At 45.6% G+C, this 27,100-nt stretch overlaps 1 protein-coding gene and 1 non-coding gene across 2 annotated transcripts; one reads left to right on the forward strand and one right to left on the reverse strand.

The window, feature by feature from the left end:
• Positions 1–3,071: 3,071 nt before the first annotated feature.
• TRNAP-AGG (transfer RNA proline (anticodon AGG)) lies at positions 3,072–3,143 on the reverse strand. The gene has a single exon. It is a non-coding gene; the product is annotated as a tRNA-Pro (tRNA).
• Positions 3,144–7,584: 4,441 nt separating this feature from the next.
• ANKRD16 (ankyrin repeat domain 16) lies at positions 7,585–25,951 on the forward strand. The gene is made up of 8 exons (XM_087968928.1): positions 7,585–7,801; positions 8,444–8,839; positions 12,315–12,535; positions 14,158–14,200; positions 15,970–16,078; positions 17,833–17,994; positions 23,671–23,749; positions 25,398–25,951. Exons 2-8 carry the CDS (start codon positions 8,502–8,504, stop codon positions 25,565–25,567), a joined length of 1,122 nt encoding a protein of 373 aa, XP_087825054.1. The 5' UTR covers positions 7,585–7,801; positions 8,444–8,501; the 3' UTR covers positions 25,568–25,951.
• The last annotated feature ends 1,149 nt before the right edge of the window (positions 25,952–27,100 follow it).

Raw genomic sequence — 27,100 nt, forward strand, 5'->3', positions numbered from 1 at the left:
CAATCCTGAGGGAGAGAAGGGGAGAGAAGAGGCCTCCATGGGGCAATCCTGAGAGAGAGATGGGGAGAGAAGAGAGAACCCCATGGGGCAATCCTGAGGGAGAGAAGGGGAGAGAAGAGGCCTCCATGGGGCAATCCTGAGAGAGAGATGGGGAGAGAAGAGAACCCCATGGGGCAATCCTGAAAGAGAGAAGGGGAGAGAAGAGGCCCCATGGGGCAATCCTGAGAGAGAGAAGGGAGAGAAGAGGCCTCCATGGGGCAATCCTGAGGGAGAGAAGCGGAGAGAAGAGGCTTCCGTGGGGCAATCCTGAGGAGAGAAGGGGAGAGAAGAGGCTTCCATGGGGCAATCCTGAGGGAGAGAAGGGGAGAGAAGAGGCTTCCATGGGGCAATCCTGAGGGAGAGAAGGGGAGAGAAGAGGCTTCTGTGGGGCAATCCTGAGGGAGAGAAGGGGAGAGAAGAGGCTTCCATGGGGCAATCCTGAGGGAGAGAAGAGGCTTCCATGGGGCAATACTGAGGGACAGAAGGGCAGAGAAGAGGCCTCCATGGGGCAATCCTGAGGGAGAGAAGAGGCTTCCATGGGGCAATCCTGAGGAGAGAAGGGGAGAGAAGAGGCTTCCATGGGGCAATCCTGAGGGAGAGAAGAGGCTTCCATGGGGCAATCCTGAGGGAGAGAAGAGACTTCCATGGGGCAATCCTGAGGGAGAGAAGAGGCTTCCATGGGGCAATCCTGAGGGAGAAAAGGGAGAGAAGAGGCTTCCATGGGGCAATCCTGAGGGAGAGAAGGGAGAGAAGAGGCTCCATGGGGAAACTTGAGGGAGAGGAGGGGAGAGAAGAGGCCTCCATGGGGCAATCCTGAGGGAGAGAAGAGGCTTCCATAGGGCAATCCTGAGGGAGAGAAGAGGCTTCCATGGGGCAATCCTGAGGGAGAGAAGAGGCTTCCATGGGGCAATCCTGAGGGAGAGGAGGGGAGAGAAGAGGCTTCCATGGGGCAATCCTGAGGGAGAGGAGGGGAGAGAAGAGGCCTCCATGGGGCAATCCTGAGAGAGAGAAGGGGAGAGAAGAGGCTTCCACGGGGTAATCCTGAGGGAGAGAAGGGGAGAGAAGAGGCTTCCACGGGGCAATCCTGAGGAGAGAAGGGAAGAGAAGCCCTGAGGGATAGAACATAGAACAACAGAGTTGGAAGAAACCTTAGAGGTCATCTAGTCCAGCCTCCTGCTTGAGCAGGACACTCTATTCCAAATATTAGCCTCAACCTAGGATCGAACTCACAGCCTCCTGATTGTAAGGCGAGAGCCACCCCAGGCCACCGCACTGGACTTCAAGGAGAGGCTTCAGTGGGGCAATCCTGGGGGAGAGAGGGGAGAGAAGAGGCCTCCATGGGGCAATCCTGAGAGAGGGGAGGGGAGGGGAGAGAAGAGGCTTCTGTGGGGCAATCCTGAGGGAGAGAAGGGGATGGGATAAGAGAGGCTTCTGTGGGGCGATCCTTACGGCCACTGCACTGGACTTCAAGGAGAGGCTTCCGTGGGGCAATCCTGAGGGAGGGAGGGAGGGGAGAGGAAAGGCTTCCCTGGGGCAAGCTTGATGCCTATCCCCTTCCCTTCCTCACGCTGGCCCCATAGAAGCCTCTCCTCTCCTATCCCATCTCGAGCACCCCCTCCGTCTCCTCTCCATCCTGCCCAAACCACCTCTTATTCCTCCCCCGCGTGTGTCTGTACACACACACACACACACACACACACACAAGTTGCCTATATTTAATGTATTTAACTACTATCTCTCACTGCAAACAGGCAGCTGGAGAAATCTGATAAATAAATCTGATCGCATTTATTTTTTTACTGTGAACACAGTTACATATTTAAAATGAAATTCTTCCCTCCCTCAGGGTCACATGAGTGGTGCAAATGGTTCTTGTAGTCTGCAACTTTTCCTCTGGAAATCCATTCCTACTCTCACGCCATTCAAAGGCTGTTCATCCCAACTTGTATAGCTAAAAGTGTGTAGATCCTGGGTCTTCCAACTTGGCAAGTTTAAGACTTGTGGATTTCAACTCCCAGAATCCCTGAGCTAACATGACTGGAGGAGGAATTCTGGGAGTTGAAATCCACAAGTCTTAAAAGCTGTCAAGTTGGAAGACCCCTGATCTGTATCTGTCGGTCTGTCTGTCTATCGTCTCCCCATCCATTCATATCTACCCAGCCATCTATCCATCCATCTATTCATCCATCCATTCATCCATCCATCCATCATCTATCACAAGAGTCTTCAAACTTGGCCAGTTTGAGACTTGTGGACTTCAACTCCCAGAATTCCTGAGCTAACATGACTGGAGGAGGAATTCTGGGAATTGAAGTCCACAAGTCTTAAAACTGTCAGGTTGGAAGAACCCCGCTGTAGAGGTTCAACAACCCTCTAAAAGGATGCAAATGACCAGCTGTCTGCAAGGAACGTAAATCCTTCTCTTCCCCACCATGCAGTCAGAGCTGAAGAAGCTTCTGGATGAGAAGCCAAAAGTCTTCAAGAGAAAAAAAACCAAAAGGTCCAGTAGCCTCCTGAAAAAGCACAAAAGGAATTAAAGAGAACCTTCCTAACAGTGAGGCCAATTAACCAGTGGAATAGCTTACCATCTGAAATCATGGTCCCTTCCTGTTCTATACTATTCTAGGAATATTCTAGGTCAGGGATGTCAAACTGGCGGCCTGCAGGCCAGATGCAGGCCAGGCCCACCCCAGCTCCGCGAAGGGAAAAAAAAGGTGATACGTCACATGACGCTGCGAGTTTGACACCCATGTTCTAGGTGTTAAGTTAGTAACACAGTTGTTAGTTAAGCAAATCTGGTTTCCCCATTGACTTTGCTCATCAGGTGGTCACAAAAGGTGATCACATGACCTCAGGACAATGCAATGGTCACACAGTCAACTCCCAGGATTCTCCAGCCTAAGACATGTGGGCTTTAACTCCCAGAATTCCCCAGTCAGCATCTATTCTACTTTCTACACCAACAAATCCCTCTTGAAGTTCTGTCTTGTCTCGCTGCTTCCTGGAGAAATTATTCCAGGGGGGAAAAAAATGGGCTCGTCCGGGATTTGAACCCGGGACCTCTCGCACCCTAAGCGAGAATCATACCCCTAGACCAACGAGCCAGCTGTTTTAGATGCCTTCCAGATGTTTCCTTCAGACAGTCTGCTAATTAGAGGCTCACATTTCTTTCTTGGCTCAGGGCAACTGACAGAACCAGTTCATGTGCCTGTTGCCTGCACATTTTTTGAGGAGAAAACTCTTAAGTCCTTACTGGGATTTGAACTGTCAACCAAGCACGTCAACCAGGAAAGATCGAGCATGATGACAGATTGCATAAACGTTTACATATATTTATGTAAATAAATGAATTTAAAATTATTTCATTGCAGAAACATTCAAACGCAAAAGTTTAAATTTGGCTGGACATACTTGGGAAGAAATACACACTACCGCATGAACAATTTATTAAATGTATTTGCCACTCAAATCCAGTGACTCTGGGGGTAGGGGATTATGGGAGACAGAGTCTTCCTAACATGCATTCAGATGGTGGCACTGTAGCCCCAAGCATTCTTTTATGAGGTTTTTTTTTAAAAAAAAAACAACTCAATTCAATTTATGGACAAGATAGATAGATAGATAGATAGATAGATAGATAGATAGATAGATAGATAGATATAGATATAGATAGATATAGATATAGATATAGATATAGATATAGATATAGATATAGATATAGATATAGATATAGATATAGATATAGATATGTAGTTCTCATTTAGCAGACACAATTGAGACTGGCAACTTGATCATTAAATGAAGCTGTCGCTAAGTGAAACCCAAGGAGTACCATAGCAATTTGGTGGTGGCCCCAATGGGAGCATAAGGGATTAAAAATCAGCCTGTTAGCTCCCTGCATACTTCAAATTCAGTGGCCCAAACAATGCTTACTAGCCTATTTACTTGCATAGCAGAAAACATTTATAAGTACTCCTGGTTTAGTGGTGACAGAGAATATGGGTGAAAGGTCTTTGGAAAGTATTAAGAGGAAATAGCTAGTTTAACCACACAAGTAAATAATTAGAATAACATGAAAGTTACTACAACTCCAAGGATAACCACCCAGAAGAGGCTTCAGATTAAGGATTTAAGCTGCAAAATAGCTGTTGTTTTTGTTGTTCAATGTTTAATGACCCCATAATACCTTCTGGGGTGGAGTGGGGGCAATTGAATGGAGTGAAGTGTTTACTGGCCAGATGCCTTTTCTGTCACCAATGCAGAGTTTTTGCAGCAAATATATTCTCATTGTACCCATAGAGAGAAATATCTGCCTCTACCTAGGATCGAACTCACAACTTTCTGATCGTGAGGTGACAGCTCCACCTGTAGGCCACCACACCTCTCAAGCTGCAAAATAGCTGTGTTGGAAGAAAAATCCAATTCTGTTCCAAGCCAGGAGGAAAAAAAACAAACCACTGGAAATAAAATGGAGGCTGGCTACAAGGAAGAAAGATCTCCGTTTATGTGGTTTTCCAGAAATTTCAGTGACAGCAACATGTTTGTCAGGTGGTTGACAAAATAACAGAGTAAGTGGATAGATTTTTATAGGATTCTGGGATTTGGTGTTTGAGATGCTCGAGGGGGTTGTGCAATGTAGCGAGCTTTGGGTTCTTTTACTATTCTAATAGTGGTTTAATCCTATTATGTCCTAAAGATCCTGTCCTATCCTTAGAATTTGGGGGGGAGATGTAAATTCTTAATCACATCAGCTCTAGCCTTCTATGGGAGCTGTGGCTGAAAGCGTTTTGTTTATGAATAGGATGGCCTGGCTTTCTTAACGGGTACAAAATATCCATTTCTAAAGACTGGAAGCTTCTGCTTGAGGCTGGAAGACTGGGGGCTGCTTTCTGCCTTTGTTAAGAATTTTTTCTCCTTTTGGGGAAATATAATATTCTGCCTCTTTTAATGTCCCCCAAAATATTTCATTCTCTAGGAGGGGGCGGCTTCCCACAGCTGCAAGAGGAAATTGTTAGTTATAGCGCATGATTAATAGAAGACTACATATTAATTATTTTATCCACTAATTATAATACACATGTGATGCAGGGGTGGGATTCAAATTTTTTAACAACCGGTTCTGTGGGCGTGGCTTAGTTTGGTGGGTGTGACTTGGTGGTCATGTGACTGGGTGGATGTGGCTTGGTGGTCATGTGACTGGCTGGGTGTGGCCAACTCAACATCACTCACATCGAGGCACGCATCTCCTCGCCTGGCCTCTCATGACTGTGGGGATGCTGCAACAGGCGTAAGTGTGAAAAATGGTCATAAGTCACTTTTTTCAGTGCCATTGTAACTTTGAATGGTCACTCCACACAAGCAAAGTACCAGCAAAGGAGGGGAAAAATACTCCAGAGAAGTTCCTGAGAGAGGAAGTCTAGTCCTGCCAAGAATGTAATAAGGGTTAATGGAGAGGCAGTTTCTGTAAGCAACACCAGAATGTTTCCTTCCTGCCTTCCTTACAGGATTAGGACAGTAATTTCCTCTAACAATCAGTTCTAGTGAATAGGTAGGAACTGGTAGAATCCCACCCCTGATGTGATGTATGATTTAGTATGTTTGGGGAGGATCTCAGCAAAATTTTAGGAGGCAGGGGTTGGTGGGAAAAGGTGTAACCTCATAGTACCTAAACTGGATGTCAGCAACCGGCGGCTCTGGAGCCACATGTGACTCTTTGGGCCCTCTGCAGTGGTTCCCTGTTGGGTGAATCCACCACCGGCTGGCCCCGCCCATTGGCCTCCCCTCCCAGTAACTCCTCGCCTGGCTTTAGAAGGTAAAACACAAAAAGAAGAAATGAGAGGGAAGGAGGGAGGAAGCAGGAGAGAGAGAGAGAGAGACTATTTCCCATAGAAAACACCGGGAGCCACAAAACCTGGGTAGGCGTGGTGAGGGCGTGTCATGTGACTGGGTGGGAATGACCTTGAGTTGGCGACGCCCACCCAGGTTTTGAGTCTCCTGGTGTTTTCTTTTCTGTGGGAAACGGGTCCAAATGGTGTTTCAGACCCCTGACCTCAGTCAATGGGGAATGAGGAGGGATATGGTGGCCAGGATGCCCGGCAGGATAGGAGTGTACAGGTAGACCTTGACTTACAACAGTTCACTTAGTGACCGTTCGAGGTGTTGGAAGAAATATCCTTCTGGGTTCAGTTCCAAGTAGGGAAAAAGACACTGGAAACATGGAGGCTGTTTGGAAGGTTTAATGGTGGACAGGACCACATGGCCTGGAGCTCCAGAGTGAAAAGGAAGATGACATGCTTCAAGGTGAAGGAAGAGATCAAGAAAAGGGGCTAAGGTGCTGAGAGTGCCTGGGTTTTATACCCTCTGTTGGGATTTGAATTGGAGCTTGTGTTCTGATTGGTCGTCAGGCTCCCATGGGGCCATGCAGGGGCAACTCTGTAGGCTGTCCTGAGTTCCAGGCTTGGTTGAGCCTTGCTGGATGATGATGCACTGAACAGGGTTTTTGGCAATTGCTATAGCTTTACCTGGAGATCTTTGTTATGTAAAGTATTCTTACCCAGGCCTTAATGGCCCACCCATTCACAAAGTGGGGGTGAGTTTCTGCTCTTGAGTTTCTACTCTTTTTGGAGGAAATATTCTGCCTTTTTAATATTTCCTAGGATATTTCAATTTTCTAGGAGACGGGTGGGTGCTAACTTCCTACAGAGGTTACAACAGCCCCCGGAACAAGCTGACTTGTGACCGTTTTTCACACTTGCAACCATCTCTCCATGAGCAGAATTCGTCTGCTTGGCCACTGGCTCGTATTTATGACAGTCGCAGCGTCCCTGGAGTTCGCACGATCCCCTTTTGCGACTTTCTGGACCAGCAAAGGTCAATGGGGAAAGCCGGATTCGCTTAACAACCGGGTGACTTGACTTAACGACTGCAGTGGTTTGCTTCACAAGTGTGACGAGAAAGGCGGTAAAATGGGGCAAAACTCCCTTAACAAACCTCTCACTCAGCAACGAAAATTTTGGGGCTCCATCGTGGCCGTAAGTCGAGGACCTCAGCATCTGGAGGGCACCAGGTTGACTAATGCTGGGCTGCAATTCACTCCCCCACCATCACCCCAAAGCAATTCAATTATTTTGCTCCAAAATCAGGATATAGCAAACGATTCCGCCTGGATGTCAATCCTTTCCAGCTCTACCCTCCAAAATCTGATTAGTCATTAATTAGTTTGTTTTTTAAATTAAACCCGGTTGCTTGGATTTAACTTTGATCTCAACCTAATTTGCAAGCAAGCCATCAGCCCTTCTTGCACACGCACAGCAACTTGCTTCCCCCGCCCAACACGCCCTTTGGCCACGAGCAACCTAACCTGCTGACGACTCGGCCAGCGAAACCCGCCCTCTGGGCCTGGTGCCGCTCCGAGGGGGGTGGGGGGTGTCTGTATTGACCTATCGCAGAGCTCTCTCCCTATGGCTCCTTTTTCAAGCGGAAGAATTGCCAGAGGCGGACCAATGAGGCGTCGTGCGTAGTTGATGACGTAACGCAGGAAACACTATAAAGGTGCAGGAACCAGCCCTAAATATGGAGTCTCTTCCGGTTCTGTGCCGTGCCTTGATAATGCAGGTTACCCCAGTAAAGATATTCCCCAGTTAATTTCCAGATATTTTTGGCTAAAGAAAAGCATTTGTCTCAAGGAGAAAACTCTGGTGTTCTCATCCCTTTTTGGATAAAAAAGGACGCACAAAGCTGAGCTGAATTTGTTTGTGCCAGTGTGTGTGTGTATTTATATTTCATATTTATATATTTATATAAAATATAGTTTATAAAAATATTTAAATTTATTTTTATTTCATTTTTGAAATATTTTAAACCTTATAAAAATGCCATATGTTTATATGTATTATATATATATGAAATATGTTTACATGTATGTATGTATGTATGTATGTTATTCAGCTTTGTTCAGGTATTTTCCCACGTCGTTATAGTTGTGCTTTTAAAGTTGTAGCAACGTTTCGGCAGAATCTCATCTGCCGTCATCAGGCTTCTGTATTGTGTTCGTCTGTGTATATATATTTATATACACATACATGTAAATTATATATTGTATGAAATATTTCATTATATATTATATCTTTTTATATATAAAATATATTTTACCAAAATATATTTCATATCTCTAAACTGCCCATCTCCCTCAAATGGGCTTTATAGATGCAAATTATATATTATATATAAATTATATATTGCACAAATATTTCATATTTACATATTCAGATATTGCATATATGAAATATATATTGTAAAAAGATACATTTTGTATAGATATATATATTTAAATTATACATGGTATAGAATATTTGATTTTTATATTTAAATATATGTTTTACCAAAATATATTTCCTATCTCTAGACCGCCCATCTCCCTCAAACGGGCTTTAGCTCCTTCCCTCTGGAGCTCTGGACCTGCGATGGAGGAAGGAAAAATCGCCAATCTCTTTCCTCGGCTAATACGGGAAGGGAGGTTTACCTTTCTCCAAGAAGAGATTGAAAAAATTCCTGACCTGGACAGAGATGTGAGACAGAAGCACTGGGAAAAGTCGCGAGACACGCTTCTCCACTTCGCAGCCAGGCACGGCCAACTAGATATCTTGCGTTACCTCACTGAGACCGTGGGAATGAACATTGAACTGGTGAACGTGGACTACAAGCGTCCCCTCCACGAGGCTGCCTCCATGGGCCACCGGGATTGCCTCTTATACCTTCTGGAACGGAGAGCGGCAGTGGATTGCTTAAAAAAAGCAGACTGGTACGGTGGGTTGCCTCTGAAGGGTTTATCTCGGATTGAATGGGAGACCACCAGGAGTTCACATGAGCCCTGCTGGCCTTTCGCGTGGTTATTCTTTTTTTTTTTCAATGCATTTTTTTATTTTTTTCTTTCTTCTACAAACATATCATTGTGTGAACAGTGTGGTTACAGGGTATTTGACATTTTAGAACAAACATGACAATGATTTCATATCAAAACTGTTAACTTAATGTTAATACAAATTATTTTTTTCCTGATTATTCCAAATTCCCATATGTTATTTTTATGTCAATCTCTATATTCTTAACATCTCTTCTTTTATTATAATTATATATTACTGGTCATATTTGCAGTATTTCACAAATTATGTAATTTTTATAACCATAAGTTCATATTAATTTATATTTTCTCTTATTTATCCCCTTTTTGATTCTTAGCTGTGCCACTAGCATGTTTGAAACAAAGTCCCCTTCTGATCTCGTTTTAGTACAAACAAAATAATATCCATCCGACTTATGTTTAGCAAATTATTCTAGCAATAATATAGTCACATTTAACTAATAGCATATTTTATTGTTATTTTTGTTTATCAGATTCCACATGTCATTTCTTTTCCTACAGTACAATACTAATTTCTGTATTTTTTATAATTAGCCATTTATACATCTTTAACCATCATCCTATAATAAAATATTAATTTCATATTTATTACAATTACCAGCCTTTCACCTGGTTCTAAGAGGCAGGATATGGGGCTGGGCCCATGCATTGCCTGTGTTCATTCTAACCAACGGGACAGTTTTTAATTCCGGTTGTGGTTTCGTTCCTTTGGTTCTATTTTTCCGTTTTTATATTTTACTTTATATTATGGGGGCGAAGGTTCGTTCTCCAAGTTTTCTGAATGTTTCATTACCAGGCTAGATAACAACTTCAGTGGAGTTTAGGGGATGCGTCAGTGTTCTTCTGTTTATAAGGGCTTCAGGTGTGGGTGTTTATATTATATTATAATTTACTTTAGCTGCCTAGAGTCCTGAACTTGAGATAGGAGGCCATGTACAGTGAAATAATAAATAAAATAAAATCTTGGGTTTGTACATGAAGATGAGGTAGATATTAATCTAAAGGTAGGGATGCAATGGCTCAGCAGTGGTGAAGACGCTGAGCTTGTTGATCAGAAAGGTCGGCGGTCCGGCGGTTCGAATCCTTAGCGCCGCGTCATGAAGTGAGCTCCCGTTACTTGTCCCAGCTTTCTGCCAACCTAGCAGTTCAAAAGCATGTAAAAATGCAAGTAGAAAAATAGGGATCCCTTTGGTGGGAAGGGGACAGTGTTCCGTGCACCTTCGGTGTTTAGTCATGACCACGGAGACGTCTTCAGACAGCGCTGGCTCTTCTTCGGCTTTTTAATGGAGATGAGCACCGCCCCTTAGAATCGGAAACGACTAGCACATATCTACAAGGGGAACCTTTACCTTTAGTCCTTGACTTATAACTACAATTGGGATCTTTCTGTTGCTAGTGGTTGTTCAGTGAGTCACTCCTGATTTTATCCCCTTTTGGAGGGCACAGTTGTTAAGCAAATCCGGCATGAACCTGCCAAAGGCTTATTGCACCACTTAAGGGGGAATCAGATGGGAAGACCAAGCTTCTCAGTTGAGGTTCCTCAACCTCTCAAAGAGATTTCTGGCTGGTCCCAGGGAGGCCAGACATCATAGAGAATACAAGCATTGGAAGGGATCTTGGAGGTCTTCTATCCAACCGCCTCCTTAAGCAAGAGACCCTATCTCATTTCAGACAATATGGTTGTCCAGTCTCTTCTTAAAAGCCTCCACTGATGAAGCACCCACCACTTCTGGTGGCAAGCAGTTCCACTGGTTAATTGTCTTCACTGTTAGGAAGTTTCTCCTAAATTCCAGGTTGCTTCTCTCCTTGATTGGTTTCCACCCGTTGCTTCTTGTCCTGCCTTCTGGTGCTTTGCAGAATAGCTTCACTCCCTCTTCTTTGGGGCAGCCCCTGAGATATTGGACAAGTGCTATCATGTCACCCCTCGTTCTTTTCACTAGACTAGACACACACAATTCCTGCAACCCTTCTTTGTGTGTTTTAGCCCCCTAATCATCTTCGTTGCTCTTCTCTGCACTCTTTCCAACAGCTTTTTGATAGTGTGGTGACCAAAACTGGATGCAGTATTCCAAGTGTGGCCTTACCAAGGCCTTATAAAGCGGTAGTATCACTTCTCGTGATCTTGATTCTATCCTTCTCTTAATGCAGCCAAGGATTTCATTGGCTTTTTTGGGCAGCTGCTGCACACCGCTGGCTCCTATTTAAGGGATTGTTCACCAGCACTCCCAAGATCCCTCTCACACTTACCACAACAGAGCAAAATTTCCACCTAGTTGGTACCTGTACCACTGGTTTTTTTTGCCTCAGTGTAAAACCTTTTCTTTATAAAATATTTTTTATTAAACAATTTTTCTTATATACAACATCATTTCCATTCATTACAACGCTTTCGTGACGGTATACATACTTTTACGTAAATCCTAACTATCTATACACTTGTCTATATTGCTTAATCTATCTTTGTCCACTATAACTTTTACCTTATTATCTTATTGTCGTCTTCTCTATTCAACTCTTACGTATTATTTAGCCAAACATACAGTACATTCCACGTCACGTAACAATCCGTTTCCTCTCTTTCCTTTATCTCCATGGTCAACTTATCCATCTCGGCACACTCTAGTATTTTTCTTGTCACATTTTCCTCTGGTGGCATACTATCATTTTTCCAATTCTGTGCGTAAGTTATTCTTGCTGCCGTTAATAAATGTAGCATTAGATACTCTGTTTTCTTATCATATTTTTCCATTATTATACCTAATAGAACGGTCTTAATTCAATTTGCTGTTTAATTATTTCTTCTATCCATTTTTTTGTCCTTATCCAATATTTTCTACCATGCTAGTAATATGCCTTGCAGTGGTGGGATTCAGGGCATGTCTACCATGCATAGTAATATGTTCCTTGCAGTGGTGGGATTCATTTTTTTTTTTGTTACGGTTCTGTGGGCGTGGTTTGATGGATGGCGTGGCAGGGGTAAGGATACTGTAAAGCCAGAGGTGGTATTTGCTGGTTCTCTGAACTACTCAAAATTTCTACCACCGGTTCTCCAGAACCTTTCAGAACCTGCTGAATATCACTCCTGGTTCTTTGGTTTTTGTTTGCATTTCCCACATTCAACCTGATCTGTTTGGGAACATTTTTGCTAATCTAGCAGGTGGTAGGTGCCATCTGTAGAACACTTTGTACACATTTTCTCTATATGATGCCTTTCTTTTTTTCTACTCTGAATTTCATTTTCTTAGATAAGAGCCCAGTGTTCAAGTCTATGGAGATCCGTCTGGGAGATGTTCTTCTGATATGTCTGGATGACCTCCTAGAAGGTTGATTATTCTCCCTCCGCTCCATTTTCTAGGACTCCTCTTATGATGGCTTGTACGAGGAGGAACCTGGAGATCATCCGAGATCTTATCCAGCACGGAGCCAACCCGCGGCTGAAGAACAAGGACGGCTGGAATTGCTTCCACATTGCCAGTCGCCAAGGGGATCCACGGGTCGTTCAATATTTGCTGGATGCTTCACCAGATATTTGGGAGACGGAAAGCCGGATCAGAAGGACGCCTCTCCACACAGCAGGTTGCATCGCGTGCACCCCCTCTTAAGAGGGTTGAGTTACTATTATGCTAATATAATAAAAAAAAATTATAAGAATTGAAATATTAAAAGGGGGGAGAGATGGAAGATAGAATTAGAATACCTATTAATGTAAGTTCTTGGTGGCACAGTGGTTAGAGTGCAGTACTGCAAGCTACTTCTGCTGCCTGCCACCAGGCTCCAGGTGGACTCAGCCTTCCGTCCTTCCGAGGTTGGTAAAATGAGGACCCCGATTGTTGGGGGCAAGAGGCTGACTCTGTAAACCGCTTAGAGAGGGCTGTAAAAGCACCATGAAGCAGTGTATAAGTCTAAGTGCTACTGCTATTGCTATCTATCTAATCAAGATACGAAATAGAGGCCGAAATTGGAAACGGGAAAAACGGCACAATTTTACTATGAATATTTTTTATGTAACCTGTTAAAATTACTGTAGTATACAGACGAAAGGATTGGAAGTTGAAAGAAGATTGTATTGTGTGCAATGTTATCACAATGGTGTGACCATGATTAATGTAAGGTTATCAAAATTCTCAATATTTTGGTATCAAAATGAATGACACCCAGAAACCACACTGTTCATGTATTTAATACTTATACATATTTAAAATAAAAAAAAATGTGTGTGGGTGTGTGGTGTGTATGTCTGTTTCTCTGTCTCTTTCTCTGTCTCCCATATGTATATTGTTCGGGTATTTTCCCACGTCATTGTAGTTGTGCTTTTAAAGCACAACTACAATGATGTGGGAAAATACCCGAACAAAGCTGAATACCATACATGTAAGTACCCGCGAAAACTTAAGAAAACAAACAAACATACATACATACATAAATCATACATACATACATACATACATACATACTTACATACATACATACATACATACATAATATATATATATATATATATATATATATATATATATATATATATATGTTTCTGAGGTTCATATATATATATATATATATATATATTATATAACGACCCAGAGATGACAGAGGCTGCAGAGAGAGAGAGAGAGCTCGTCACACACTGACTGGCACCAAGCCAGCACCATGATACTTTGAATATAGATAGAAACCTGATAAAGATCCATATATATATATATATATATATATATATATATATATATATATATATATATATATATATATATAAGAGAGAGAGAGAGAGAGAGAGAGAGAGATATGATATAGATAGATATATAGATAGATATAAATAAAGATAGATAGATAGATGATAGATAGATAGATATAAATATAGATAGATAGATAGATAAGATAAGATAAGATAGGGTTGAATTGCTTTATCAGCAGTCGGTGAATAAGGCAGTCTGCGAAATGGGTGCAATACCTTATTAGGCAGGATTTTGCTTTGAACTTTCTTAGTGGCTATCCTGACCCCTGGGTTCAATCCATCCCCTAGGACAGTGGTGGCTAACCATTTTGGGCTCCTGTGCCGAAAAACCGCTTAGAGAGGGCTGTAAAACACTATGAAGCGGTATATAAGTCTAAGTGCTTTTGGTAAGTGCTAAAGGACCGGCACAAAGGGAGCTGCTGCCAGTTTCCAAAGCTAGCCATGTTTTCTTCTCTCTTCTGTTCTGCAGCGATGCACGGGCGCCTGGAGGTCGTGAAAATCCTCCTTGAAAGGTGAGCTGAGTTTTGCTCCTCCTGGCTTACAGATAGTCCTCAACTTTACGACCACAATGGAGCCCCACGTTTCTGCTCCCAACAAGACAGTCCTTAAGTGAGTTTGGCTTAAGTAAATTACTGGAGTTGTTAAGTGAATAACCTGGTTGTTAAGTGAATCTGGCTTCTTCGTTGACTTTGCTCGCCGGAAGGTCGCAAAAGGGGATCGCATGACACACACACACACACCCCGGGACAATGAGACCGTCATAAATACAAGTTAGTGGCCAAGCGTCCAGATTTTGATCACCTGACTGTGGGAATGTTGCAACGGTCGTAAGTCTGAAAACCAATCGCTTTTTACAGCTCTGTTGTAACTTCAAACGGTCACTAAATGAACTGTTGTAAGTCAAGGACTACCAAGATATACCATCAACCTGTTATGGAGTCTTAGTGACCACAAACATAGACTTTCTCCAGGGGACCCTGGCCTGAATTTGGTCTTTCAAGTCTTCTGCAGGTGTCTTCATTGCATGGTGTTTGGTCATTCAACGTAGAGGAAAGTAAAGTCTTACACTTAGGCAAGAAAAACCCAAAGGACGCATATAGACTGGGTGAAACCAGGCTCAATAGCAGGAACTGGGAGAGGGATCTTGGAGTCTTAGTGGACAATCAGCTAAATAGGAGCCAGCCGTGTGTAGCAGCAGCAGCCAAAAAAGCTAATGCAATCCTAAATTGCATTAACAGAGGGATACAATCCAGATCAAGGGAGGGACTAATACCACTCTATAAAGCTTTAGTAAGACCACACCTAGAGTCCTGCATCCAGTTTTGGTCTCCACACTATAAAAAAGAGGTTGAGACTCTAGAAAAAGTACAGAGAAGAGCAACCAGGATGATTAGGGGACTGGAGACTAAAATATATGAAGAACGGTTGCAGGAACTGAGCTTGGCTAGTCTAGGGAAGAGAAGGACCAGGGGAGACAGGATAGCAGTCTTCCAATATTTGAGGGGCTGCCACAGAGAGGAGGGGAGGTCAAGCTATTCTCCAAGGCACCTGAAGGCCAGACAAGGAATAATGGATGGAAACTGAACAAGGAGAGATTCAACCTGGAAATAAGGAGGAATTTTCCAACAGGGAGAACAATCAACCAGTGGAACAGAAGTTGCTCTCGAAAGTTCTGGGAGCTTCATCACTGGAAGCTTTCAAGAAGAGACTGGACTGTCATCTGTTAGAAATGGTGCAGGGTCTCCTGCTTGGGTGGGGGGGTTGGACTAGATGACCTACAAGGTCCCTTCCAACTCTGTTAACCTGTTATTATTCTGTTATTCAGAAGTTGTGGGAGCTTCATCCCTGGAAACTTTCAAGAAGAGACTGGACTGCCATCTGTCAGAAATGGTGCAGGGTCTCCTGCTTGGGCAGGGGGTTGGACTAGATGACTTACTGGATCCCTTCTAACTCTGTTAATCTCTTAAATCTTCTTTTCCCATTGATTAATTGATCGATTATTACAGTTTGCAGTTCAGTTTCGTATGGTACTACTTAAGGCAGCATGCGTGATTCCCCTCCCCCCCGCTTGCTATTTGTCCCAGCACAACAATCCTGTAAGATGGGATGGGCTGAGCGACTGGTCCAAAATCCCCCAGCCAACTTCTGTGACTACAGGAGGACTAGAACTCGCCGTCGCCTGGACTCTGATCCAGCACCTTCACTGCTTTTCCCAGCCAGCTCCGCTTTGGGGTGGGTTTCAGCTGTGAATTTCACCCTCTTTTCTACTGTTTGTACCAAGGTGCCACTACGTGCCGGACAGTCGGGACCACTGTGGAGTCACCCCGTTTATGGACGCTATACAAAACGGCCACTTGGACATCGCCAGAGTGCTTCTAGAGAAACATCAGGTGCGTTTGCCTCCCACCTGGTCCGACAGGTGTATCGGGAAGCTTTATTTAGGAGTACAGGTCGTTCTTCACTTTCCACTCAGCGGCCATTCTACGTTACGACGGCATTGGAATAAGTGACTTATGTCTCTTTTTTCCCCCCCCACACTTAAGGAGCGTTGCAGTGAGCATCCCTTGGCAACTGACTCATATTTATGCCGGTTGCAATAAGGGGGTGGACTGCTGGGGCTTCGCAGGGGTTCGGGAGAGGCCCTAGCTAAGATTCTGTGCAGTTCAGTGAACCTCCAAATCCCACTCTTGGCTGGCCCCGCCCACCTCGCCCCTCCCAGGATTCCCCATGTGGCCCGTTTTGGATGCAGGTAAGTGCAGGGCGTGCGCGGAGGCTCGGGGAGGGCGAAAAACGGGCCTCCTGGAAGTTCGGGAAGGCTGGAAATGGGCCCGTTTCCGGCTTCCAGAGAGCCTCCGGAGCCCAAGGAGGCCGTTTTCGCCCTCCCAGAGGCTTGAGGAAAGCCTCAGGAGCCCGAGCAGGGCAACACCCCCGCTGTGATGCAGGAGGCCAGCTAGGCCACACCCACCATGGCCACGCCCACCCAGCAACCAGGCAGAGAACCCTTTGCTAAAATTTTTGAAGCCCACCCCTGGTTGCAATGTCCTAGGGCATCCAGAAGGCAATGCATGCCCCCCACACGCCCCCTAAGCATGTGTGCGCAATCCCCCCCCACTCCCCCACCGCCCCCTTACCTGCACTGTGCCTCACAGCTGATTTTCAGCAGGTTTGAGGCCTTTTCGCCTCCCAGAGGCTTGAGGAAGGCTTCTGCAGGTTTTTCAGGCGAAAACTAGGCCCGTTTCGTCACTTCCAGTATTTCTGGAAAAACAGGAAGTGACGTAACGGGCCTAGTTTTCGGCCTGCAGAAGCCTGCAGAAGCCTTCCTGAAGCCTCTGGGAGGCCGAAAAAGGCCTCAAACCTGCCGAAAATCATCTGTGAGGCGCGGGCATGCCCAGTGAGGTAAGTTTGCCTGCAGCTCGCATGCCGGCATCAATGGCTCTGCGTGCCACCTCAGGCATGCGTGCCATAGGTTCACCATCACGGTCCTTGGGTTACGTGATCCCCTTTTGTGACCTGTTGATGGACAAAGTCCATAGTTGTCCCAAAGGGTCTTTTTCACAAAGCAACTGGACTTTGTTTTCCTTGAAGACGTTTCGCTTCTCACTGAAGAAGCTTCTTCAGTTCTGATTGAATGTGGAGGATTTCTATTCCTTGCATTGGTCTGGTCGTTAGTACTCTTTTCTGAGAGTCGTTGAGGCCACTTGGAGGTTGGAGGGCACAGATAAGCCTCCAAGTGGCCTCAATGATTCTCAGAAAGAGTACTAACAACCAGATGACTGCAAGGAATATAAATCCTTCCGTCCTCTCCATTTGGTCAGAACTGAAGAAGCTTCTTGGATGAGAAGTGAACCGTCTTCAGGGAAAAATGAAGTCCAGTTGCCTTGTGAAAAAAATATGAATTTAAATATGAACAACTTGGCAAGTGTCTGAATTTTGATCATGTGACCAGGAGGAGTGTAAAAAAAGTCCCTTTTTTTTTAGTTCCATTGTTAACTTTGAACGGTCACTAAATGAATTGCTGTAAATTGAGGACTACCCGTATTCTGTTCTGAGATTTCTGAGGCATCCTTTCTCTCCTCCCCGGGCTTCATTTTGGGGTTATAACCCCCAAATATTCGCGTTCTGCTTTCTGTTCCCCAACCTGCAGGCTGATTACAAAATCAGAGATGCTCTTGGCAATCAGCCGTTGCACCGAGCTGCGATCACGGGACAGGACGATGGGCTTCGGTTCCTTGTGTCTGATCTTGGGGTTGAGGTCGACGAAGGCGCCACTGACCTCGGTCTCACTGCCCTGCATTACGCAGCAAAGGTACCTGCCCTTTTTCATTGGGATTTGGGGTGGCTTTATTTTATTGGTTGCCTTCATTTTTCTCCTGCCTTTTATTATTTTTACAAATAACTCGAGGAGGCGAACATAACCAACACATTTTCCTCCTCTTTTCCCCAAAACAACAACCTTGTGAGGTAGGTTGGCCTGGGAGAGAATGACTGGCCCAAAGTCATCCAGCTGGTTTGCATGCCTAAGGAGGGGTAGAACTTCCCGTCTCCTGGTGATTGGCTCAAAGTCCCCTAGTTGACTTTCAGGTCTAAGGTGGAACTAGAACTCTCGGTCTCCTGGTGATTGGCCCAAAGTCCCCTAGTTGACTTTCAGGTCTAAGGTGGAACTAGAACTCTCCATCTCCTGGTGATTGGCTCAAAGTCCCCTAGTTGACTTTCAGGTCTAAGGTGGAACTAGAACTCTCGGTCTCCTGGTGATTGGCCCAAAGTCCCCTAGTTGACTTTCAGGTCTAAGGTGGAACTAGAACTCTCGGTCTCCCTGGTGATTGGCCCAAAGTCCCCTAGTTGACTTTCAGGTCTAAGGTAGAACTAGAACTCTCGGTCTCCTGGTGATTGGCCCAAAGTCCCCTAGTTGACTTTCAGGTCTAAGGTGGAACTAGAACTCTCGGTCTCCTGGTGATTGGCCCAAAGTCCCCTAGTTGACTTTCAGGTCTAAGGTAGAACTAGAACTCTCGGTCTCCTGGTGATTGGCCCAAAGTCCCCTAGTTGACTTTCAGGTCTAAGGTGGAACTAGAACTCTCGGTCTCCTGGTGATTGGCCCAAAGTCCCTAGTTGACTTTCAGGTCTAAGGTGGAACTAGAACTCTCGGTCTCCTGGTGATTGGCCCAAAGTCCCCTAGTTGACTTTCAGGTCTAAGGTGGAACTAGAACTCTCGGTCTCCTGGTGATTGGCCCAAAGTCCCCTAGTTGACTTTCAGGTCTAAGGTGGAACTAGAACTCTCGGTCTCCTGGTGATTGGCTCAAAGTCCCCTAGTTGACTTTCAGGTCTAAGGTGGAACTAGAACTCTCGGTCTCCTGGTGATTGGCTCAAAGTCCCCTAGTTGACTTTCAGGTCTAAGGTGGAACTAGAACTCTCGGTCTGCTGGTGATTGGCTCAAAGTCCCCTAGTTGACTTTCAGGTCTAAGGTGGAACTAGAACTCTCGGTCTCCTGGTGATTGGCCCAAAGTCCCCTAGTTGACTTTCAGGTCTAAGGTGGAACTAGAACTCTCGGTCTCCTGGTGATTGGCTCAAAGTCCCCTAGTTGACTTTCAGGTCTAAGGTGGAACTAGAACTCTCGGTCTCCTGGTGATTGGCCCAAAGTCCCCTAGTTGACTTTCAGGTCTAAGGTGGAACTAGAACTCTCGGTCTCCTGGTGATTGGCTCAAAGTCCCCTAGTTGACTTTCAGGTCTAAGGTGGAACTAGAACTCTCCGTCTCCTGGTGATTGGCCCAAAGTCCCCTAGTTGACTTTCAGGTCTAAGGTGGAACTAGAACTCTCGGTCTCCTGGTGATTGGCCAAAGTCCCCTAGTTGACTTTCAGGTCTAAGGTGGAACTAGAACTCTCCGTCTCCTGGTGATTGGCCCAAAGCCTGCCAGCTTTCATGCCCAATGTGGGACTAGAACTCTCGGTCTCCTGGTGATTGGCTCAAAGTCCCCTAGTTGACTTTCAGGTCTAAGGTGGAACTAGAACTCTCCGTCTCCTGGTGATTGGCCCAAAGCCTGCCAGCTTTCATGCCCAATGTGGGACTAGAACTCTCGGTCTCCTGGTGATTGGCTCAAAGTCCCCTAGTTGACTTTCAGGTCTAAGGTGGAACTAGAACTCTCCGTCTCCTGGTGATTGGCCCAAAGTCCCCTAGTTGACTTTCAGGTCTAAGGTGGAACTAGAACTCTCGGTCTCCTGGTGATTGGCCAAAGTCCCCTAGTTGACTTTCAGGTCTAAGGTGGAACTAGAACTCTCCGTCTCCTGGTGATTGGCCCAAAGCCTGCCAGCTTTCATGCCCAATGTGGGACTAGAACTCTCGGTCTCCTGGTGATTGGCTCAAAGTCCCCTAGTTGACTTTCAGGTCTAAGGTGGAACTAGAACTCTCCGTCTCCTGGTGATTGGCCCAAAGCCTGCCAGCTTTCATGCCCAATGTGGGACTAGAACTCTCGGTCTCCTGGTGATTGGCTCAAAGTCCCCTAGTTGACTTTCAGGTCTAAGGTGGAACTAGAACTCTCCGTCTCCTGGTGATTGGCCCAAAGTCCCCTAGTTGACTTTCAGGTCTAAGGTGGAACTAGAACTCTCGGTCTCCTGGTGATTGGCCAAAGTCCCCTAGTTGACTTTCAGGTCTAAGGTGGAACTAGAACTCTCCGTCTCCTGGTGATTGGCCCAAAGCCTGCCAGCTTTCATGCCCAATGTGGGACTAGAACTCTTCGGTCTCCTGGTGATTGGCTCAAAGTCCCCTAGTTGACTTTCAGGTCTAAGGTGGAACTAGAACTCTCGGTCTCCTGGTGATTGGCCCAAAGCCTGCCAGCTTTCATGCCCAATGTGGGACTAGAACTCTCCGTCTCCTGGTGATTGGGTCAAAGTCCCTAGTTGACTTTCAGGTCTAAGGTGGAACTAGAACTCTCCATCTCCTGGTGATTGGCCCAAAGTCCCCTAGTTGACTTTCAGGTCTAAGGTGGAACTAGAACTCTCGGTCTCCTGGTGATTGGCCAAAGTCCCCTAGTTGACTTTCAGGTCTAAGGTGGAACTAGAACTCTCCGTCTCCTGGTGATTGGCCCAAAGCCTGCCAGCTTTCATGCCCAATGTGGGACTAGAACTCTCGGTCTCCTGGTGATTGGCTCAAAGTCCCCTAGTTGACTTTCAGGTCTAAGGTGGAACTAGAACTCTCCGTCTCCTGGTGATTGGCCCAAAGCCTGCCAGCTTTCATGCCCAATGTGGGACTAGAACTCTCAGTCTCCTGGTGATTGGCTCAAAGTCCCCTAGTTGACTTTCAGGTCTAAGGTGGAACTAGAACTCTCGGTCTCCTGGTGATTGGCCCAAAGTCCCCTAGTTGACTTTCAGGTCTAAGGTGGAACTAGAACTCTCGGTCTCCTGGTGATTGGCCAAAGTCCCCTAGTTGACTTTCAGGTCTAAGGTGGAACTAGAACTCTCCGTCTCCTGGTGATTGGCCCAAAGCCTGCCAGCTTTCATGCCCAATGTGGGACTAGAACTCTCGGTCTCCTGGTGATTGGCTCAAAGTCCCCTAGTTGACTTTCAGGTCTAAGGTGGAACTAGAACTCTCCGTCTCCTGGTGATTGGCCCAAAGTCCCCTAGTTGACTTTCAGGTCTAAGGTGGAACTAGAACTCTCGGTCTCCTGGTGATTGGCCAAAGTCCCCTAGTTGACTTTCAGGTCTAAGGTGGAACTAGAACTCTCTGTCTCCTGGTGATTGGCCCAAAGCCTGCCAGCTTTCATGCCCAATGTGGGACTAGAACTCTCGGTCTCCTGGTGATTGGCTCAAAGTCCCCTAGTTGACTTTCAGGTCTAAGGTGGAACTAGAACTCTCGGTCTCCTGGTGATTGGCCCAAAGTCCCCTAGTTGACTTTCAGGTCTAAGGTGGAACTAGAACTCTCGGTCTCCTGGTGATTGGCCAAAGTCCCCTAGTTGACTTTCAGGTCTAAGGTGGAACTAGAACTCTCCGTCTCCTGGTGATTGGCCCAAAGCCTGCCAGCTTTCATGCCCAATGTGGGACTAGAACTCTCGGTCTCCTGGTGATTGGCTCAAAGTCCCCTAGTTGACTTTCAGGTCTAAGGTGGAACTAGAACTCTCGGTCTCCTGGTGATTGGCCAAAGTCCCCTAGTTGACTTTCAGGTCTAAGGTGGAACTAGAACTCTCGGTCTCCTGGTGATTGGCCCAAAGTCCCCTAGTTGACTTTCAGGTCTAAGGTGGAACTAGAACTCTCCGTCTCCTGGTGATTGGCCCAAAGTCCCCAGTTGACTTTCAGGTCTAAGGTGGAACTAGAACTCTCGGTCTCCTGGTGATTGGCCAAAGTCCCCTAGTTGACTTTCAGGTCTAAGGTGGAACTAGAACTCTCGGTCTCCTGGTGATTGGCCCAAAGTCCCCTAGTTGACTTTCAGGTCTAAGGTGGAACTAGAACTCTCCGTCTCCTGGTGATTGGCCCAAAGTCCCCTAGTTGACTTTCAGGTCTAAGGTGGAACTAGAACTCTCCGTCTCCTGGTGATTGGCCCAAAGTCCCTAGTTGACTTTCAGGTCTAAGGTGGAACTAGAACTCTCCGTCTCCTGGTGATTGGCCCAAAGTCCCCTAGTTGACTTTCAGGTCTAAGGTGGAACTAGAACTCTCGGTCTCCTGGTGATTGGCCAAAGTCCCCTAGTTGACTTTCAGGTCTAAGGTGGAACTAGAACTCTCCGTCTCCTGGTGATTGGCCCAAAGCCTGCCAGCTTTCATGCCCAATGTGGGACTAGAACTCTCGGTCTCCTGGTGATTGGCTCAAAGTCCCTAGTTGACTTTCAGGTCTAAGGTGGAACTAGAACTCTCGGTCTCCTGGTGATTGGCCAAAGTCCCTAGTTGACTTTCAGGTCTAAGGTGGAACTAGAACTCTCGGTCTCCTGGTGATTGGCTCAAAGTCCCCTAGTTGACTTTCAGGTCTAAGGTGGAACTAGAACTCTCCGTCTCCTGGTGATTGGCCCAAAGTCCCCTAGTTGACTTTCAGGTCTAAGGTGGAACTAGAACTCTCGGTCTCCTGGTGATTGGCCAAAGTCCCCTAGTTGACTTTCAGGTCTAAGGTGGAACTAGAACTCTCGGTCTCCTGGTGATTGGCCCAAAGTCCCCCAACCACTTTTCATGCCTAAGGTGGGACTAGAATTCACCGTCTCTTAGTGATTGGCTCTAACTCACCCAGCTGGCTTTCATGCTTAAGGTGGAACTAGAACTCACCATCTCCTAGTGATTAGCCCAAAGCCATCCAGCTGGCTTTCGTGCCTAAAGTGTGACTAGACTAGTCTCCTTTTTTCTGGCCTGTTGCCTTCACCACCAGGCCAAAGCATCTCCCAATTATTTGTGGTATTTAAGCTAAATACCATACCGATTCAGTGTAATCGCAAAAGAATTAAATATTATGTCCGACTACAGATTTGCAAAATAATGGACTTCTTTTGACTTTTAAAACACTTCTTATTAATGAGGAAGGAAGAGGAGGAACATGAAATGGGCCTGTTTTCAGCTTCCCGAGGCTCCAGGAGGGCAAAAACGGCCTCAAATGGGCCGAAAATCCGCTGGGAGGCGTGTGCATGCGCAGTGCAGGTAGGGGTGTGTGGTGTTGCGTGCGCATGTGCGAGGGGGCGCATTGCATTGGTGCTGGCATGTGCGCTTGCGTGCTATCTCGCGCACTGTCGGCACACCACAACAAAAAGGTTCGCCATCGCTGGTATAGGGTCTCTTGCCTGAGCAGGGGGTTGGACTAGAAGACCTCCAAGGTCCCTTCCAACTCTGTTATTCTATCTTTTGCTCCTGAGCTGAGGGTAGAGGAGAAATTCAATAGATGAATAACACGTAAAGGTTGCAAACTATTGGCTAGTGGATTAACCTGTCGGGTAAGCCTTGTGGATTGCAATGAAATGTATAAACCACAGTTCAAGGAGCTCAAACCTGGGTTTTTTTGTGTGTGTGTTTTTGTTCTGCCGTACAGGAAGGGCACGAGGGCACGATCCGATGCCTACTTTCCTTGGGGGCTAACTTGCACGCGAAGGATAAGAAGCACCGAACTGGTAAGGTTGCCCACTACGTCCCCGCAGAACCCCACAGGTCGTGCAACATCAAGGAACAAACTGGTGATTGGTCCAAAGTCACCTAGCCAGCTTTCATTGCCAAGGCCGGACTAGAACTTACCATCTCCTGGTTATTGCCCAGAGTCACCCAGCCAGGTTTCATCCCTAAGGCAGGACTAGAACTCACCGTCTCCTGGTGATTGGCCCAAAGTCACTGAACTGACTTTCACACCTAAGGCAGGGCTAGAACTTACTATCTTCTGGTGATTGGCTCAATGTCACCTAGGTGGCTTTCAGCGCTAAGGCAGGACTAGAACTCACCGTCTCCTGGTGATTGGCCCAAAGTCACCCAGCTGGCTTTCATTCCTAAGGCGGGACCAGAACTCACCGTCTCCTGGTGATTGGCCCGAAGTCACCTATCCATCTTTTCTGCCTAAGGCAGGACTAGAACTCACCATCTCCTGGTGATTGGTCCAAAGTCACCCAGCTGGCTTTCATATCTAAGGTGGGACTAGAACTCACTACACCTGGTTTCTCGCCTGATGCCTTCACCATTAGATCAAACTGGCCTAATTTGCCTTGGAAGACACATAGGGCCTTTTAAGTGGAAAAGGAAGGTTCATACTATATTAATAAAGATTATTTGATGGCTGTTTGTATAAGGGGTAAGTCCCTTGGTCCACATATTAAATGTATGGCCCTGTGTGAGGCCCATATTAAAACAACCTATACCTCATGTGTGGCCAGAATCAGAAAACTACATTTAATACAGCACAATTTCTGACTAAAATGGTCCGACTGAGATAAGCATATGTGGGCCTGATTGGGTTTAAATTGCAGGAGATCATAAAATAAAGATAATGTTATGTCATTTTCTTCTATTTTACATATTTATGTATTCAATTATTGTATTTTACCCTATAAGGATTGTGTTTTACGCTACCTTCATTTTAAATTGTTTGTTGAGAATTTTATTGGTAATAACGTGTTTGAACCTGTGCGTTGATATGGCCTATAGCAGTGGTGGAGAACCGGAGTGCTGGAAAATCGAAGACCAGCTGGCCGGTGCACGCATGCCTGTTTTGGGGGTGTTTGGGGGCCATTTTTGGGCCATTTTGAGGGCGTTTTTCAGGCCAAAAACAGCCTGAAAAAATGGCCTAAAAACGGCCCAAAAATGGCCTGAAAAAGGCCTGAGAAAGATCTGCAAATGGCAAAAAAACCAGCTTGAAAAGAGGCCTGAAACAGCCTGAAAATGGCCTGAAAAACAGCCTGAAAATGTCCGGAAAACATCCCGAAAAATGGTCTGAAAAAGGCCTGAAAACAGCTGAAAAACAACCTGAAAATGGCCTGAAAAACAGGCTGGTTTTTGGCCAATTTTTCAGGCCGTTTTCCAGCGCCTGCGAAGACCATCTGGCCAGCGCACCAGAAGCCAAAAGAGCAGCTGCCGAGGGCGCGCGTGCCATAGGTTTGCCATCACAAGCCGATAGGCTAATCAATAATCAATCAATATAAAAAAAACACCATTGTATCAGTGAAGATTAAATGTTGACTTTGATAACAGCCAGCGCGACCAAAATCGCAGGGCTGCGACTTGCCGTGGGGCACACGCACAACCTTCACCGTTGCTCTGCTTCCTCTGCCCCCACAGCGCTGCACATGGCTTCTGCACGACAACACACACCGTGTGTGCATTTCCTCCTGCAGGCAGGATTAAAGGATTCTCCAGACGATGCCTGGACGTATGCCAGGCAGCTGGCAAAGAAGACCGACCTTGTCCAACTCTTCGAAGACAACAGACTTTGTGGGAGTGAGCATTAAAAAAAAAACCCCCGTACATCTTTCCAACTGTTTTCTGGTATGATTTGCGAGCAAATGCTTTCCGGAGACTCTTTCCCAAAAGGCTGCAGGGGGAGGAGTCTGTTAGTTGATAGGGGAATTCTGGGAGTTGAAGTCCACCCATCTGAAAGGTTCTGAGGTGGAGACTCACCGGCCTAGCCGGTATGGCGTACTGTGTGGGAATCCATGCTTTATTCAGCCCTCCATATTAATAAAGTCCTGCACAGCATAAATTTTGATCACAGAACCATGAGGATTGTCAGGGTTCCGACAGATGCCCTAAATCAGTAGTCGCTAACCTTTTCGGGCCTTATAAAATAGAAATAGGATAGGATAGGATAGGATAGGATAGGATAGAATAGAATAGAATAGAATAGAATAGAATAGAATAGAATAGAATAGAATACCTTTATTGTCATTGCATTCCACGAATACAATGAAATTTGAAAACTACTCCAGCACAGTGCCCCAAATGCCACATCACAATCATACTACAGAGTATTTAAAACTTAAAATAATAATAATAATAATAATTAATAATAATAATAATATGAAGAAGAGGAAGAGGAAGGAAGAAGGAAGGAGGAGGAAGGAAGGAAGAAGGAAAGAAGGAGAAGAAGAAGAAGAAGAGGAAGAAAGAAGAAGAAGAAGAAGAAGAAGAAGAAGAAGAAGAAGAAGAAGAAGAAGAAGAAGAAGAAGAAGAAGAAGAAGAAGAAGAAGAAGAAGAGGAAGAAGAAGAAGAAGAAGCACAAATGCCCTGCTTGATTCAAGACAATTACTGCCTTGGAAAAGAAACTGTTTCTCAATCTATTAGTCCTCATTTTAAGACCCCTATAATGCCTCCCTAATGGTAACAGATCGAAATATGAATGTCCAGGATGAGAACGGTCTGGAGATTTTTAGTGCTCTAGAGAGGAGTCTGGTCTTCGCAATCTCTTCCAAAGAAGAAAGAGAGCAACCGTTGATTTTTTTGTGCTGTGTTTATAACTCTCTGGAGCATCTTCTTATCCACTGCAGAGCATCCAGCATACCACACTGTTACACAGTATGCCAAAAAAAAAAATTAGCTATGAAGGGGGCTAAGATCCAAATAACCAATCAATATTATCTGTTATGCATGCATTATTAGGGGAAGGGCAAAGTTTGAATGCGACCATCCCTTGACTGTAAAAATTGCTGTAAGATTCTCATTGAGGCCCTGGGTTAGCTTTTGAGCCCTCAGGGTCCTTATATCTTGGTACCAGAATAAAAGCATAATTTTGTACCTCTTGACCCATCCCACCTCACAGGTTGTTGTTATGGGGAAAACAGGAATTGCTCAGAAGATTAATTGCCTTGTTTAGCATTCATGCAGAGTTACAATGGTGATGAAACAATGACTTGGCTGCCAAATCCTCATCTTTACGACTCTTGGAAGAAAATATCCTTCTGGGTTCAGTTCCAAGTGGGGAAGAAAGACACTGGAAACATGGAGGCTGTTTGGAAAGATGGTTTAATGGTGGACAGAACCACATG

This window comes from Notechis scutatus, chromosome 6 (assembly GCF_049901735.1).
Source record: "Notechis scutatus isolate UNSWTSFEM ecotype Mainland chromosome 6, rNotScu1.2, whole genome shotgun sequence".
NCBI classification, from domain to species: Eukaryota; Metazoa; Chordata; class Lepidosauria; order Squamata; family Elapidae; genus Notechis; species Notechis scutatus.

What these genes read in the sequence shown, in the direction of transcription:
- ANKRD16 (XM_087968928.1), top strand. Translation starts at nt 8,502, where the DNA reads ATGGAGGAAGGAAAAATCGCCAATCTCTTTCCTCGGCTAATACGGGAA. An exon ending in TGCTTAAAAAAAGCAGACTG is followed by an intron (nt 8,840 to 12,314) that starts GTACGGTGGGTT and finishes TCCATTTTCTAG; the next exon opens with GACTCCTCTTATGATGGCTT. An exon ending in GGATAAGAAGCACCGAACTG is followed by an intron (nt 23,750 to 25,397) that starts GTAAGGTTGCCC and finishes CTGCCCCCACAG; the next exon opens with CGCTGCACATGGCTTCTGCA.